The sequence below is a fragment of the Linepithema humile genome, chromosome 2 (assembly GCF_040581485.1).
Source record: "Linepithema humile isolate Giens D197 chromosome 2, Lhum_UNIL_v1.0, whole genome shotgun sequence".
Classification (NCBI taxonomy): domain Eukaryota; kingdom Metazoa; phylum Arthropoda; class Insecta; order Hymenoptera; family Formicidae; genus Linepithema; species Linepithema humile.
In genome coordinates, this window is record NC_090129.1 from 31,234,764 (window position 1) to 31,249,673 (window position 14,910).

General features: G+C 39.2%; 2 protein-coding genes across 2 annotated transcripts in view; both read right to left on the reverse strand.

The window, feature by feature from the left end:
• dally (division abnormally delayed protein) overlaps positions 1–11,245 on the reverse strand; it is a 51,747-nt gene extending 40,502 nt beyond the window's left edge. The window contains exons 1-4 of the mRNA XM_067350180.1: positions 9,822–11,245; positions 6,661–6,801; positions 1,552–2,128; positions 857–1,058 (exon numbers count right to left, since the gene is read on the reverse strand). Of these exons, the coding sequence (XP_067206281.1) occupies positions 857–1,058; positions 1,552–2,128; positions 6,661–6,801; positions 9,822–10,047 (1,146 nt within the window). The 5' untranslated portion in view covers positions 10,048–11,245. The remainder of the gene's footprint in view (positions 1–856; positions 1,059–1,551; positions 2,129–6,660; positions 6,802–9,821) is intronic.
• Positions 11,246–11,367: 122 nt separating this feature from the next.
• Positions 11,368–14,817, reverse strand: Mcm7 (minichromosome maintenance 7). Its single transcript, XM_012365884.2, has 10 exons — positions 14,643–14,817; positions 14,327–14,535; positions 14,006–14,166; positions 13,748–13,928; positions 13,531–13,668; positions 13,256–13,441; positions 12,960–13,173; positions 12,355–12,832; positions 12,070–12,221; positions 11,368–11,877 (listed from the first exon to the last, which is right to left on the reverse strand). Exons 1-10 carry the CDS (start codon positions 14,680–14,682, stop codon positions 11,462–11,464), a joined length of 2,175 nt encoding a protein of 724 aa, XP_012221307.1. The 5' UTR covers positions 14,683–14,817; the 3' UTR covers positions 11,368–11,461.
• Positions 14,818–14,910: the final 93 nt, after the last annotated feature.

Below are 14,910 nucleotides of genomic sequence, written 5' to 3' on the forward strand. Positions count from 1 at the left end.
GTTCTCCGAGATCTTACGAATATATGACGCGCACCGCGCGTTGAATATTTAATTCGGGCGAAATCGCTCGTTCTCGATTGTCCGAAGAATGTTCGGCGACGCGAGATTTGTGTGATGCATTTTTGATATTTCCCGAATATATTTTTGTGCTGAATTTAAAAGTGCAATTTCATCATTTATTTATTCATGAAGATGACGCGTCTGTAGTTATTGGAAAAAAATTAATTGCCAACAGTTTATAACGCAACCGATGACACTCGATGAGTCATCGCGTATAAATGACCGAGCGATTTGTGTATGTGCATGTACAAATATACGTTTAGTTTTAATTAAAAGGATTACCGCAGAAAACAAAATTTTATCCGAGTAAAATATACAATAAAATACTGAAACTGTAGCTAAATATTTTAAATAATATAATCGCTTTATATCGTACACACACTGTAAAAATGGTGTGTGTTTTATAGAATTTTATCAGTTTGTGCCACATAAAAAACCTGTGTGGCACAATTAAAAACACATATAAATTCAGCATCAAAAAATACTGTTAGCTTTACCAAACGCAGTGAAAAATCTCGTGATCAAAAAATCAATTTAATTCGTTTTATTCAGTGCCGTTAATGTTCCAACATTCAATTCCTTGCTTTACACAACAATCCTGCGCGCAGTTTTTCAAGCGCATAATTACGATTGGCAAAAACTCCCGATAATGAGAATTGATTGTCAATCGATCTCTTTTATTCCGACGAAGTTCTCAATATCGATCTATTCGAAATGAATTCAGATCAATGAGCGAACGTTTCGATGTTGAAACGCGGACGGGCCACCCTGTATAAGGACTCTCGGTCGCACTTACCTTCTCTTCGACCTGCGGCCCGGCCTCCATCGCGTGCATAATGGCAATCGAAATGTGGCCGTCCAGTTTCTGGACCGTTCCCCTGAGATTCAGGCCTAGCTGATCGTGCTCGCCGTCCACCGCGACGATCAGCTTGTCGACCGCGTCCACGTAACCGGACCACGCGAGGTCGAGCTGGGACGTCGGCTCCGTCAAGCAGCCTCTGCAACATTCATTTACATTTTTTCCCCCGCGCACTTTTTTTCCGACGCAGAGCGAAACGGCGGAAATAAGACCGCGGTCTCGCATCACCTCGCAATTATCATATAATTATTATTACAATAATCATAATCATAAATCACTGTATAATGACCTCTCCACAATTACAATTTCGCGAATCTCAAATTATAAATAATAATCCGCCCGTGCGAGAGGCCGTGTTGCCGATAATTACAATAATTATAAATCCATTCGCCGAGTCACCCGCGCGCGAGAAGAACATACGAGAACGGACGGAATATTGGCGCGATTATCGGATTCGGTTTCATCCTTTCAGCGAGGATCGGCGATGTTTTTTTTTCCCCCCCGCAGCATTGTGTTCGTTGGAAACGTGAATTAGTCACTAAGAGCGGGCTTTAGTGCTAAGAAAACCGTTTATTCCGGGAATTTTTAGGGCCTTCATTCTTTCGCATGACGCGCGATCGGGTGTGACTCACCTTATTACGTTCGTGCAGAATCCCTGGCAAGGCTGCACGGCCTGTCTGATCCCTCGGCACCTGGGACAATAGGTCATTCTGAAGAGTGCGGCGTAGCAGGCGTCCTGCTGCGGGCTGCTGCCGGCGGCGAACAGCGAGCCATCGGTCTTGTCGAGGATGGTCCTGCCCATGTTGAGCGCCTGCACGAGCACGCGAGTGGCCTCGAGGCTCTTGGCGACCTCCTTGTATATGTCCTGCGGCACGTCGCCGAACGGCTGTATCTCGTCGATGCGCTCGCGCAGGCAGGACTTGAACTTCTCGGTGAAGTCCTGCTGATCCCGCTGCGGATTGATCGCGAAGTGGTACGCGTTCGGGAACATGCGGGCGAAGAACTCGGCGAAGCGCGTCTGCAGCGTGTCGCGCGTCAGCGACGGCAGCAGATTGTCCGGCGAGGTGTTCTCGGGCGACACGTAGTCAGCCAGTGCCTGGTAAAGCGCGCGGATCGACGGCCCGCTCTGCGCCGCCATCGCGCCGTACGTGCGGTTGAACATCACCAGCGTGTTGTTCTCCGACTTCTGCAGCAGGATCTTCACCGTCTCTGCGAAAAACGGAGCGAATTTAATTACGACTTGATCTAATCTGAATTTTTTTCCCCCTTCTAACTTAATGGCACAGCTCGCGCGACAGCCCTTAAATTTAAGGCCGGTAACATCTTCGAAATTTTCTCCAAATATTTTTCAATGGATTCTTCTAGAATGTTTGTTTCCGAATGGAACAGAAGAGTTCTCTGTATGGGAACAGGTAATCTTGACGGATTTTAAATAAGACCGATGAATCAGCATTCTTAATGACACATAACGAATATAACGTTTCTGAAAAATTTCTCTTTAGAACTGCAAAACCTGTTGAGGCATCGTAAGATACTTTTCGAGTAAGGCATTCTTTCGTTAGGAAGCAATGGTCATTTCCAAATAAAATATACAAATAAAAATATTATGATTCTTTCTCACGAAGATGGAGAGAAGACCCGTTGAAAAGCGTGTCGAGAAAAATTGTATAGAATTTTAGAAAATTGAAATATTAGGGAAAGGTAGCGAAGAGAAGCGTGAGATAATTATCTTCAGATTCTATCGAGATACACTTCGGCCTTGTAGAGTTCGTCAGCGATTTATCCTTGCCAGTTGCGAGGCTACCTTTTTTTTTTTTTTTTTTTTTTTGACCGGTTGTTCTAATCTGGCACGATCGAATAATTTCACATGCAAACGAGACCACTTGAGATTTCGTGGCGGGCATCGAGTGGCGAGAAGAGCATGCTTACGACGGATTAAGGAACGAGCGTGTGGCTGCACTTAATCGCGAACGCGTAAAACGAAAGAGATAGGCAAGTGCTTCTCAATTCCCGCTTCAGTTTCAAGTGGCTTCAGCGTGGATCTATGCACGCTCTCTCTTTCTCTCTCTCTCTCTCTTTCTCCCCCAAAGTGTGCACCTTACGGTTCTAATGATCCTATTAGGGGAAGAGGCGAATGGTTATGAAAATAATAGGGCGGAAGAATCTGTGTATCTTTATATCCGTAATATCGATCATTGCTCATCAAATTTCAAAACTTTAGCAGTTTAATGCAAATTTGCAAGAAAATTTACAAACACTAAAACGTACTGTTTTTATTATAATATCATTATGTTATATTGATTATCTACAGTGTATTACTAAATATATTATGATAATGTTATGTTTTATACATTATCAGATATAATTACAAATTTGTAATTAACTTTGTCATTATTTATTAAGTATATGTTACGTATTATATATATATATATATAATATTTTATATATATATATGCTCTAAAATATATTATATTTAATAATACATGATAAATAATAAATCAATTACCTAAATATGTAACGAATCATAAAATATAGTATATAATGAAGCAGTGAGCAATATAAGATTTTGGAAATTGCGTCTGTAATCTCTGATCGACTCGGAATCATTCGGAATGCCATCGTTTTTGATCTGATTTGCGCTTATACGAATTATGCTTCGCGAACGAAAGTTATGTCGCATTTCCCGTCTCGAGATCGCAATAAAGCGGAGCGTAATTTATTTTTAAATAGACGTGTCGCGGTTGAAGTGACTAAAATTAACGGCATATAAAAATACGCGTCGCGATATTTCGCAGCCGTCGTCGCCGTTTCTCTTGCCTTTCTCCTTTCTCTCCCTCTTCCCGCCTGTCCCGGTGGGAACGGCCCTTCATACTTTCCTTCTCTGAAACATTATTTGTCGAAGCGAATCATGCTCACGTTGATTGAGACTTCAAAGGCGGTATCGCGCACGACCACTCGGATTTGTTTTCCTTCAATTAGCGGGATTCCGCGGACGCCGCCGAATGGCGGCGACAGAAATAAATGCGGCAATGACCGCTTTCGTCCCGCGCGTAACTTGTTCCCTCACATTTCTGTAGGAGATTACGTCGATCTTAATCAGACCGGCATGTATTCCGGCACGTATTCAAACGAGGTATTCCACTTATGTTAATCTTTTCGGAGCCGAGTCTTCATTTATTGACTGGAGAAAAAATTGGCGAAATTTTTTTCGTAAGTTGATATTGTATGCCGTGAAAACAAAATATGAACATTTTTTTAAGTGTCCTGTTGGCTTGTAAATAGTCCCAAATATTTGGAACACGCTGGGAATTTTTAATATTAGAAATTTGCAAATAAGCTGGAAATAAAGAATGTTCTTGGAATTTTCTCGCAACGTCTCAAAAGAGAATATCACACGATCGAAAATATATTTGAGAGCACAAGAATGCGTATTATTTTTCAATAATTTTGTCTACCAATGACAACTGAAATCTTAGAGATATTCCATTGTATAAATCTACGCAACTGTTAGCGATATAAGTATTATTGAAGTATTTTTAATTATTTTATTTTGTTACAAAAATAAAAACGTTTAGTTTTTTTTAAATTTTCTATTGTTTTATTTAAAACTTCCTCGAAAATACGCAAAATATAACAGAGAGTTAATAATAAATCGGCTTAATACGTTTCCATAAACCAAGATTTACTTTCGAAGGTTAGGAAAAGCTCGATTTTGACGACGAAACTGCAAGAAACGCTGACGCGGTCCGCGGTACACGCTCGCCCGCGCAAGAATATAAACACTTCGCGGTGGCAGAGAGAGAGAGAGAGAGAGAGAGAGAAAGAGAGGAAGCACGTTTTTCGTGGTATCGAAAATAGCAGAGAGCGGTCCGCGCTCGTGTGAATTCTAGATGCTGCCGTTACCGCGGCAACGACACGCGCCTCGCGAACACGCCGCCTCCGCCGCCTCGCGTTTTCGCGCGTGCTCTCCATCGTGCTATCTTCTTCCATCCTTACGTACCTCGTTTTCCGTTTCTCGCTCATGCGTGCACTCCGCTTAGCGTGCACGCCGGTATAAATACCGAACCGACCACGTAATCGAGGTGACTGAAGAGTGTACGATTGAATCGCTCGTCGTTAAAGCGACATAATTTCGTAAAGTCGAAAATTAAGAGGAAATAACATTAAATGTTTCGGACGAGAAGTTAAAGGAAAAGAAAAAAACCGATTCGATTTATTGTCTTCATTAAAGTGACGATGTAGAATAAATCAGCAATCAATTACTCCAATGAGCGTAAAAGATGTTGTGTAACGCGAGGCGATGTAAAGCGATGAAGATAAATTGAAATTCGTCTTGATTACGCCGTTGTTAATTTTTCACAATGCGAATTCTATAACGAGGAGTCGCTGGTTCGCAGGCATTTTACATGAAGCCGGTGCAAGGAATTAAAGAGATAGATCGGACGAGCGAAAGAGAGGAGGGAGCGAGGGCCGGAGAGGAGGGATGGAGCGGTTCGCTCTTTCTTGTCCCCGTATAAGGCGGCACGGCGGAGAGCGACTTCGATTCTTCTCCTTCTCGAAGAGAAGGTCCGTGCACTCGAGGAGCGGCAGAGAGGTCCCGCAGAGTCCCTCGAAGTCCGAAACCGTCCGCGATAATTATCGACCTTTCAGTGCGCCGAGGAGTGCGCTCGAGGCTCGGCTCGGAACGAAAACTGTAAAGGCCGTTCTTTCGAGCGAGAAAAGCGGCCCTTCGGTTCTTTTGTCGAGTCCAAATCGTCTGATACATCGGCATACAATTCCCATAAATCAAATCGTGTTGAAAGCGAACGAATGGGAGCTTGATTATTCCAATGACGGAAACACCGGAAACGAAGGACAAGTCGAGCGACCATTTAATGCCGACGCCTCGTCATTATATTCGGGAATAGAGTTGCGTACAAAGGCTAGAAGAGTTGCATCTAATTCAACTTAATTTTCTCCCTTCGAGTTTGCTTTTTTCAGAGCAAGCAATTATATCGCTCTGGAGTGTCTCTTCCGGCTTCATTTGAAATGTAATTTCATCGAAATATATTAGAGACACAATTTTACATTAATTTTATTCGTCCCGTGTAAGATGCAAAGATTTGTTTGTTTACCGTAAAATTGGAAATGCATTTTCCATTAATAAGTTTGATAGAATTTGTTGAAAATCTGCGCATCATTAAATGCGCTAATGTGTTTGTGCTATCGACGAATTATTTTATAAATAATAATAATAATAAAATAATAATAATATTACGTTATTGAAAGCTTGTGCTGCTCAGCGCACGTTGTAAGTATAAAATGTTGCACGCTCCGCGTCATAAATAATCAAATTCAGCATTAAAAGCTCCTGGATGTATAGCAGCGCGTAATACAAATATAAAATGCAGAAATCGCATTAAAGATTGATTTTATCAACGCGAGTGCGAGAGCAATATACCGAATCAGTTTCAGTTCAACTGAATTATCCATCGAATTATTATTGCAGTTAACGTTAGTTAAAAACGGCGAATCAATTGCATTGGCGGTTAATCAATCAATTAAGTTTATTATTCATTTACACTAAATTAATCGGCATTGGTGGAAATTGCTTTTATTGAAAAGCATATTGAATATCGCTAAAAGTAAACCGGATACGCAGATTTACGTAGATTTACGCAGATTTGTACATTCATTTCGAGTGAAAATATATTCATTCGGCAGGGAGCGCGCCGAAAATTGGGAAATAGAACGATCCTTACCTCGGAGTGCCTCGGCGGTGGTGGCGAAGAGACCCTGCAGACTTCTGCTGTGATGATGAATCAGATTGTGGAAGTCCGTGCGGGCTTGTTGCTTCAACTGCTCCTCCATTTCCTCGCTGCAGCACTCACCGCCGCATTTTGCTGGAAGGAAAAAAAATACATGTATTTCGCATTATACTATTGCGCAACGGCGTTGAAATTGAGGCCGAAGCGCTCCCTCTTTCATTCGACTCGAATTAAATCAAATTGGGGCACACAAGGGGGAGCTTGAATTATTATACGTTAAATCGCTCGCAGTGTAAAAGTTCAAGCGATCTATTTGTGAAAATCACGCTCGATTGTAAAATATTAATGCAATGGAAATCTAATCGCACGGGCGGAAAGGAGAAAGAGGCAAAATATTTCTGTAGCTCGATTAAACAGAAATGCTGTTATGTCGAATTGTTTTATCGCGCGCGAGATTTTATTTCATCGAATTAATTGAGCTCTGTTTCAGGTATGCAATTTGCAGGTATAACATTCGTACATTTGGTATGGACTTTTAGCATATTCGTGGAGGATTATCCGTGTATTATTCACAATTTTTCCACTTTCCGAAATGAATATCGATACTTTATTGACATCTGTGAAGTTAACATCTCCTTTTTTTACAAGATAAATGGATTGAGCGATTTTCGAAAGAACACAAGAATTTCTGATATATTTCAAATGGAAAATAGCGAATGTAGAATTCGATATAAATTAAATATGAAAAATAAGGGTATGGGAGATAAGTTGAGGTACCAGTTTGGCGATAGCCGTCCCGTTTCTCATTCATCTCCATTCGTTATATTTGCATATTAAATACGAGTTCGTTAGATAAATAAAAGCCGTCATCGAGAGAATCGTGTGTGTATTTAATGCGGCATGTTAATAATAATTTTCGGAAGCCCGGTAATAATAATGTTTCCCGCGCGATAATTTCGATCGGGATCCAGAAAATATGCCGCGTCGCGATCGATCGAAATCCCTCGGTGACGCGCATTCCTCTTTGCCTCGGGCGAACCGGTTTCGCGAACGGACACTGTATCGAATTTAAAGACCGAGTTATATATGTATGTAAAACGCGAAATAAAAGTATAAATAAATGATAAAGCAAATACAAGTAACTGAAATGTAAAAAAAAATAGAAATGTAAAAAGAAATTAAATAAATAAATAAAGTACGAAAATTCAATAATATTTATTTAGTTGAATATTATTGAATTAGGAGAATACTGAATATTTTGAAATAAACATTAAATTCATAAACTTTTTAATAGAAATAAAGAATCGAGAAAGTAGGTTAACAAAACGAGTAAAAAACAACGAGGCTCAATAAAAGGCTCAAGTAGCAAATAGAACGCGTAAAGATAGAAAAAAGAAAGAAAGATATATAATTGTCAATGTGACGTTAATTTATGCAGCGTGTAATTATCTAAGGAAAACGTAAATTATCCTTTTGAGAAAGACAGATACTATCATTTATCGGAACTAGGTTCATAACGACACATTTATCTTCCTGATTTTAGAGATAGAGTTAAAAATAACTTGTGAAATTTATGAAAAAGAAGCGGATACATGTTATGCAATATGCGCACATGTGTGTGTATATGTGTGTCAAGTTGGAGTCGTATTGGCCAATAGCATTAATAGTTCTAAAGTTCGAAGAAACATCATAAATCACAAGATCAATAAGGAAACAAGCTTGAATAGTGAATAAAGAAAAATAGGTGGAAAAATAATGGCACTGCGGCACATGCGATAATTATGTAAATGATTTTGCAGATTGCGACGAAGAATAAATGTGCGCGTCCGAAAAAGTCTCTCTTTTGCTAAAGCTCAATTGGAACTTCTCGAGGATAATTCAAAAGAAGTGAAATATTTCATATTTAAATTTATTTACGCGAAATACACTTCTGCGAACATCTGCAATTTTATTTCGCGCCCGAAAAAAAAAATAATCGGAGATGTTTATGTGCGAAATTGTGGTTTCAATGATTAATGTTACATTTATGAAACAATATCAATTTAAATGGCACTTGCTAATCTCTCAATCACGTCTGCGAAAAATTGCAAATTCACGCGTGGGTAAGAGACATTTAGACTAATCTGCATGCATAAATGAGTGCAAATTTATGCGGACAGAAACCGTAACTTTCAATCTGATATGTTGATTATGATTGCAGATTGAATGATATCAATGATATCAATATTAATGGTGCCGGATATTGAATATTAATTACGTAATATTAACAATTTTCACTTAAGACTGCTGTGGATACTAGCAGCTCATTAATATCAAAATGTCTAATAAATTATTGATATTAATAATAATATTAATAACATAAGCAATAGATATAAATAATGATACAACGCAGTTATTATTAGTATCGATCTGTTCAACTATGAATTAATAATGTCAAAGGTATTCTATTAAAAAAAAAAGATTATACAACTAATGAGAAAGATAACTATCGCGAATTATTAAACACATTTGCTCGCTGCATTAAACCGTTTCGTTGAACTTGCAGCAACATTACGCCGAAAATAAAAAGCTGCAATATTTTTAAAACTAGATTCTATATTGAATCTTGAGAGGACGGAATTTCACGTTGAATCTTAGAAACAGAGGAAAATGGTTAAACGAAAGCTTGCAGTCGCTCTCGTGATCTCAGCAAAGTATCAAGTTCACTGACCAAATTACACGCAGTTTGACGCAGCGCTAAATTCGACTAAAGCGCGCGGTTGCGGTTACTAATCTTAATTATTGAGTTCAACAAAGTATTTATCGCGTTAATTATATTGCTTTATGCGATCAGCGTCGCGTTAGCACGAAACTATGTTTCTTCTCATCCGGCAGCGGTTTTATCCGCTGTTTGTTTTCTCAGTGCGCGAAGCTCTGAGTAACGTCAAGATTTGTTATTTCCCGCAGCCGCACACTCATAAGAGTGCGCCTCTCAAAAATGACTTTCGGCACTCCAGTGAACGATGAATCGGTCGAAACCGAGAATCATTTTTCACGATTCTCGGCGTAGTGCAAAATTAATGCAAAAATCAGACGCAACTTCTGTAGTATAATACGGAGCATTTCCGCCAAATAGACACTACAAAAATACGAATTCGTGGGAAGAATAAACTTACTCTTCGACAAATTCTCGGCGGCCGGCGCGAGCGTGACGTTTTTGCTCTCGAAGAAGTGCCTGACCAGGTCGCAGTTGACGGGCTCGGTGTTGTCGCCGGAGTGCGTCAACTTCGGAGAGGCTGATCTCGCGTGCACCGTCGTATAGGACACGCAGTGGCACCACACGAGGATCGCGAGCAGGGTCGTAGACGCGGAGAACGCGACGGCTCGCGGTATTATTTTCATTTCGGCAAAATGGCCCCGGACGCGACGTGAACCGAAAAGAGAGCAAGAAATCGCGGAGGAAATCGCGAGAAGTTCGAGCGATCGGGGATATTTATTCGCGAGCGTTCTCGCGTTTGAATCTCGTCACTCTCTCTCTTTCTCTCTCTCTTTTTCTTCCTCCCTCGGCGACCGTGTGTGTTCCCTCCTCTCTTTCGCTATTGTGTTCTTCACTCCTCTTTTTCGTCTACGGATTCGGCCCGTGGATCGTCGCCGGTGGAGTCATCCACCGTGTCGGAACGCGATGATCGTTTGCCGAACGGCGGACGCGCCGTCAGACGGCACGACGACGACGACGGGAACGAGCGGCGGCGGTGCTGCGGGCACTCGGGGTATGCGGCGCGAACATTTGGTGCGTTCGCGAGACGGTGGAGAAAGAGGAAAAAAGGGGGAGAGGAGAGGGAGAGAAGAAAGAGAGAGAAAGAGAAGTTAGAGGCGGCGATCGCGACGCATCCGTGCGATCACATACATCCAGCAGCACTCCCGGCACATGCACGCTTCGCCACTTTGCTCGTATCACAATGTAAAACGCTCATGTGTGCCTATGTATATGTGTTATGCACACGCAACCGACGCACGCACGCACGCACGCACGCACGCAACGGTACGGGACACACCGCGAACGCGAGAACGAAATGAGAGCGAAATAAGAGCGTGACGATGCACCTTCCACGAGCGACTCGATGCAACTGAAGTACACGGCGTTCCGGCGTTCGCCGCACGTTGGTCAACTTGACGAGCAATGTTCACATCAGAGCACGGAGCGCCCCTTACAATCGATTCTGTAAAGCTCGATGCACTGCCGATAATGCAATTCTCGTAAATGGCAAATTATCGTTTGTCAATCAGCAAGATTTCGCATTAACAATAGTGACTGGTTTTCTTCATGCATATTTAAAAGTGACAAATTTAAATAAAATATTGATTGCTACGTTAGTGAAGTTAAATGCGAGATTAGACGAACAAAATTTAGCGCAATAGATCGAGCAAGTTAATTCTTAAACAAAATGCTATCAATTATAACATATTTTTAATCTAATCATTGATTCAATCTCTAATATATAATTTATATAAATATAATTTTTAGAATACAATTTTTAACGCAGTGATAATTGTTACATTAGTAAAATTAAGCGAATAAAAATTTAATAATAGATTTAGAAACGTAATCCTTGATCGAAATGCTATCAATAATATAATTCTAATCTAAATAGTATAATCGTAAAATATAAATATGATAATAAATATGATAACCTAAAATATAAATATGATAAAAATCGCAAGTAAGAAAAAGTATATTTTATTGTCACGAAAAGTGAGATGTCTTTCAGGATATAAAAATACCTTGAAGTTCTGTAGATACACGTCTTCAAGTTAATTATATAAAAGTGATCATTCTTCTGGTCTGATTGACCTGCCACACGTTCAACGCTTCGTACTCCTCGATGCATTTATATACTGGATCAGGTTTGAATCCTTTGCTAGTGCATCGTTCCAAAATATCCGACACTTTGACCGTTTTCTTATCACCAGCGAGTTCTCGTATTAAGTGGAAGATCTTGTTAGTCGGATTTTGCTGCGCGTTATTCGTACGTTGTTCGGAGTAATTGATCGAATGCTTGGACATCTCCACCAATCTATTTGCTTCCGCTATGTCGTCCCTATCAACCACATTCGATAATCGTAATCGCGCTAACGCCGTCGACAATCGGAGAACAGCTAGTAGATTTCGAGCGGATGTAAATGTTTTGTCCTGGCTGTTACGCGCTTCTTTTCGCATTTCCACGTAAGAGTCTGCAACAGTAAGATTTTAAGTTATGTATCTGTCGAATCAGTTTAGTTATACTCAGTGTAATATTAATTTTTTATTAATTTTATTTGCTGTCATCAATTTACTTGTATTTATTTGATTAATTATTAATATCAATATTATATATTTCAGAAATGCAAAACGTAACGTAACAAAATTCATAAATGTATACATACCAACAATGTATTCTGTCAATTCCTCTGAAACAACAGGTTCTTTTGTTTTACACAGATTTATGTATTTTCTTATCAGTTTCATATCAATAGCTTCCGTCTCTGTCGGAGGTTGCGAGCAATGCTGATGCACATAGGTAATATGTTGCGCAAGTCTAAAAAGAATATTCATGATTATTAGTAAATTACACAGACACATTATAGAATAACTTTATGAAATTAGAATAATACAAATTAAAAATGATATCAGAATAAGATGAAGATATAAAATATTGTACGAATACTTACTTCAGATCATTGCTTCGGTCTGCGCGATCCTGAATAAGCCACAATATATCGAATCGCGATAGCAACGCGGCGGGCAGCTGGATATTCTGCTCAATTGTTCTCTGCGGATTGTATCTGCCATACGCCGGATTGGCGGCGGCTAATATGGAGACTCGGGCGTTCAAACGGGCCATTATTCCTGCTTTAGCGATAGATATGGTCTGTTGCTCCATCACTTCGTGAATCGCCGTTCTGTCCGCATCTGCCATTTTATCAAACTCGTCGATGCAACATACTCCTTGATCCGCTAACACCAAAGCTCCACCTTCCAGCACCATTTGACCCGTTAAAGGATCCTTCATGATCGCAGCTGTCAAACCTACGCCAGATGATCCTCTTCCTGTGGTATACTGCGATCTTGTAGCCAATCGTGTAATATAAGATAACAATTGCGACTTGGCCACACCAGGATCTCCCATCAAACAGATGTTGATGTTGCCTATAAGAACAATGAGATGCAACATTGTTACATTTATCTCATATATATATTAGGAAAATAAAAATAGATACATAGTTTTAAAATTAAGTCTTATATAAAATTTTAATATTAAAAATTATATCTTCACCTCGAATCTTAATGTCGCCTTTCTTCTTATCTGTTCCACCAACTAATAGCAATAACAATGCCTTCTTCACATCCTCCAGTCCGTAAATTTCGGGTGCCAGGGAATAAGCCAATTTGTTGTAAAAATCATCCTGCATCAGCAAACTGAGTTCTTGATCGGTCAACTCAGCACTACTGTCATCTACTGTATCCGTGTTATTGAGGCACACCACTTTCTGAAATTAAACAGAGGATCAAGTTTGCATTGATAAAGAATAAAGATATGACTAAGATCTATATTTTAACGAACATTCTTACATGTGCATCCAAGTAAGTTTCGCTGGAAAGTGCAGGTCCTGATCTGGCATTAAAACCAGTTTTCAGAAAAGGCAAGAACACACCAGTTACAATTATATGATCGCCTGGGAGACAATTTCTTGTTGTCTCGCCTCTACAGAAGATGGTTAAAGATCGCGGTATGTGACCAACTGGGACTTGCTCACTCTGTAAAATGTAATTCATATGTCGGATTATGATGCAATAATGCATCAGATAGAATATCAAATGAGACACTTGAATGTTGGTGAACTTACATGTTCTTGCATCTTTATCTCTTGAAATTTGATGAATTTTGAACCTTTAGTCTGCAAATATAATCTACCACCAGATTTATTAACGCGACATCCATCACTTGGACACGTTCGTAATGGCATGAAGCTTAAGGAGTGCACCTGCAATAATTAATAGTGACTTGGGTTAAAAAAATTGTTAATATTATATTTAAATGTTTAAAATATTTCTGATATTTACCGGCTGGCTCACTTCTGAACCGCATTCGTCGCATGTATATGTCGCCACAACAATCATTGGTTTTACTTCAGTGGTTTTAGTAACGATACCTCTAACTGTCACCAATTTTCCAATTTTGTCTGCTTTAATATCTCTCACTGAATATGCTTTTGCTTCGGAGAAGTCTTTAAAATATACTTCACTAAAAAGGATAGCAACATTTTTGTAAATATATATTATTTCTTATCTATCAATTGTCTAGACATAAAGTTTTCTTACAAACGACGCATCAATTCAGGAGCATATTTAGTTCTGTCCTGGGCTTCACCCTGTTGCCTATTACGAGCTTGCATTAATAATCGATGCTCCATATAAATATCCAATGAATCTTTAGGCAAAACTGCTTTTTCTTTAAAATCTGGCAACATTTCTTGAACCAACTAGATAAAAAATTAAAATTTAATTCATTTATAAATCCTTATAAAATACCAACACTTATGTATATTTGTAATAATTAAACTTGCATTTTTGTTTGATTTAAATTACGCAATAAATAACTTTGAATATTGTAATGTGTCTGTGTATACGCAATATACTTACTTCCAAAACTAAATTAGTATATCTCCGTGTATTATTGGCGACAGACATGGCTAGTTCTTCATCAAATGATTGTATATCATCCAACTCAATCTCAAGACTAATCTGTTCTCTGTGTGCTATCTTGGTGAGCTGCTGTCTGTATATAAATACCTTGTTTCCTGTACTCTCATCTTTAGACACAAATTCCAGGAAAAATGTTTTGAGTTGTTCTGAAATATTCATCCAATTTATATTAATAGACCAATGTTATTATAAATAATTACTGTTTAACCAATTAGACAAGTCTAAATTTTCCACAAAAACACAAATGTCTTACCTCTGTCTTTAACATAATCTCTGGACACTTTATTCGCCATTTTTTACAAATTTTAATGTACACAATCTGAAAATTGCTTCAATTATTTATTTTTCAACGATATTATGGTTAAACGACATTCAACGACGTTTCTCTATATTTGCCTGCTTTTCCCGCCTAAAGTAAAACCATAACTTATAAGATACAAGACAAGAAACTCTAGAAGTGAATCCGCCAGATGGCAAAAATGAATCGTACGAAGTTTTGATTGGTTTTAATTATTGGACAA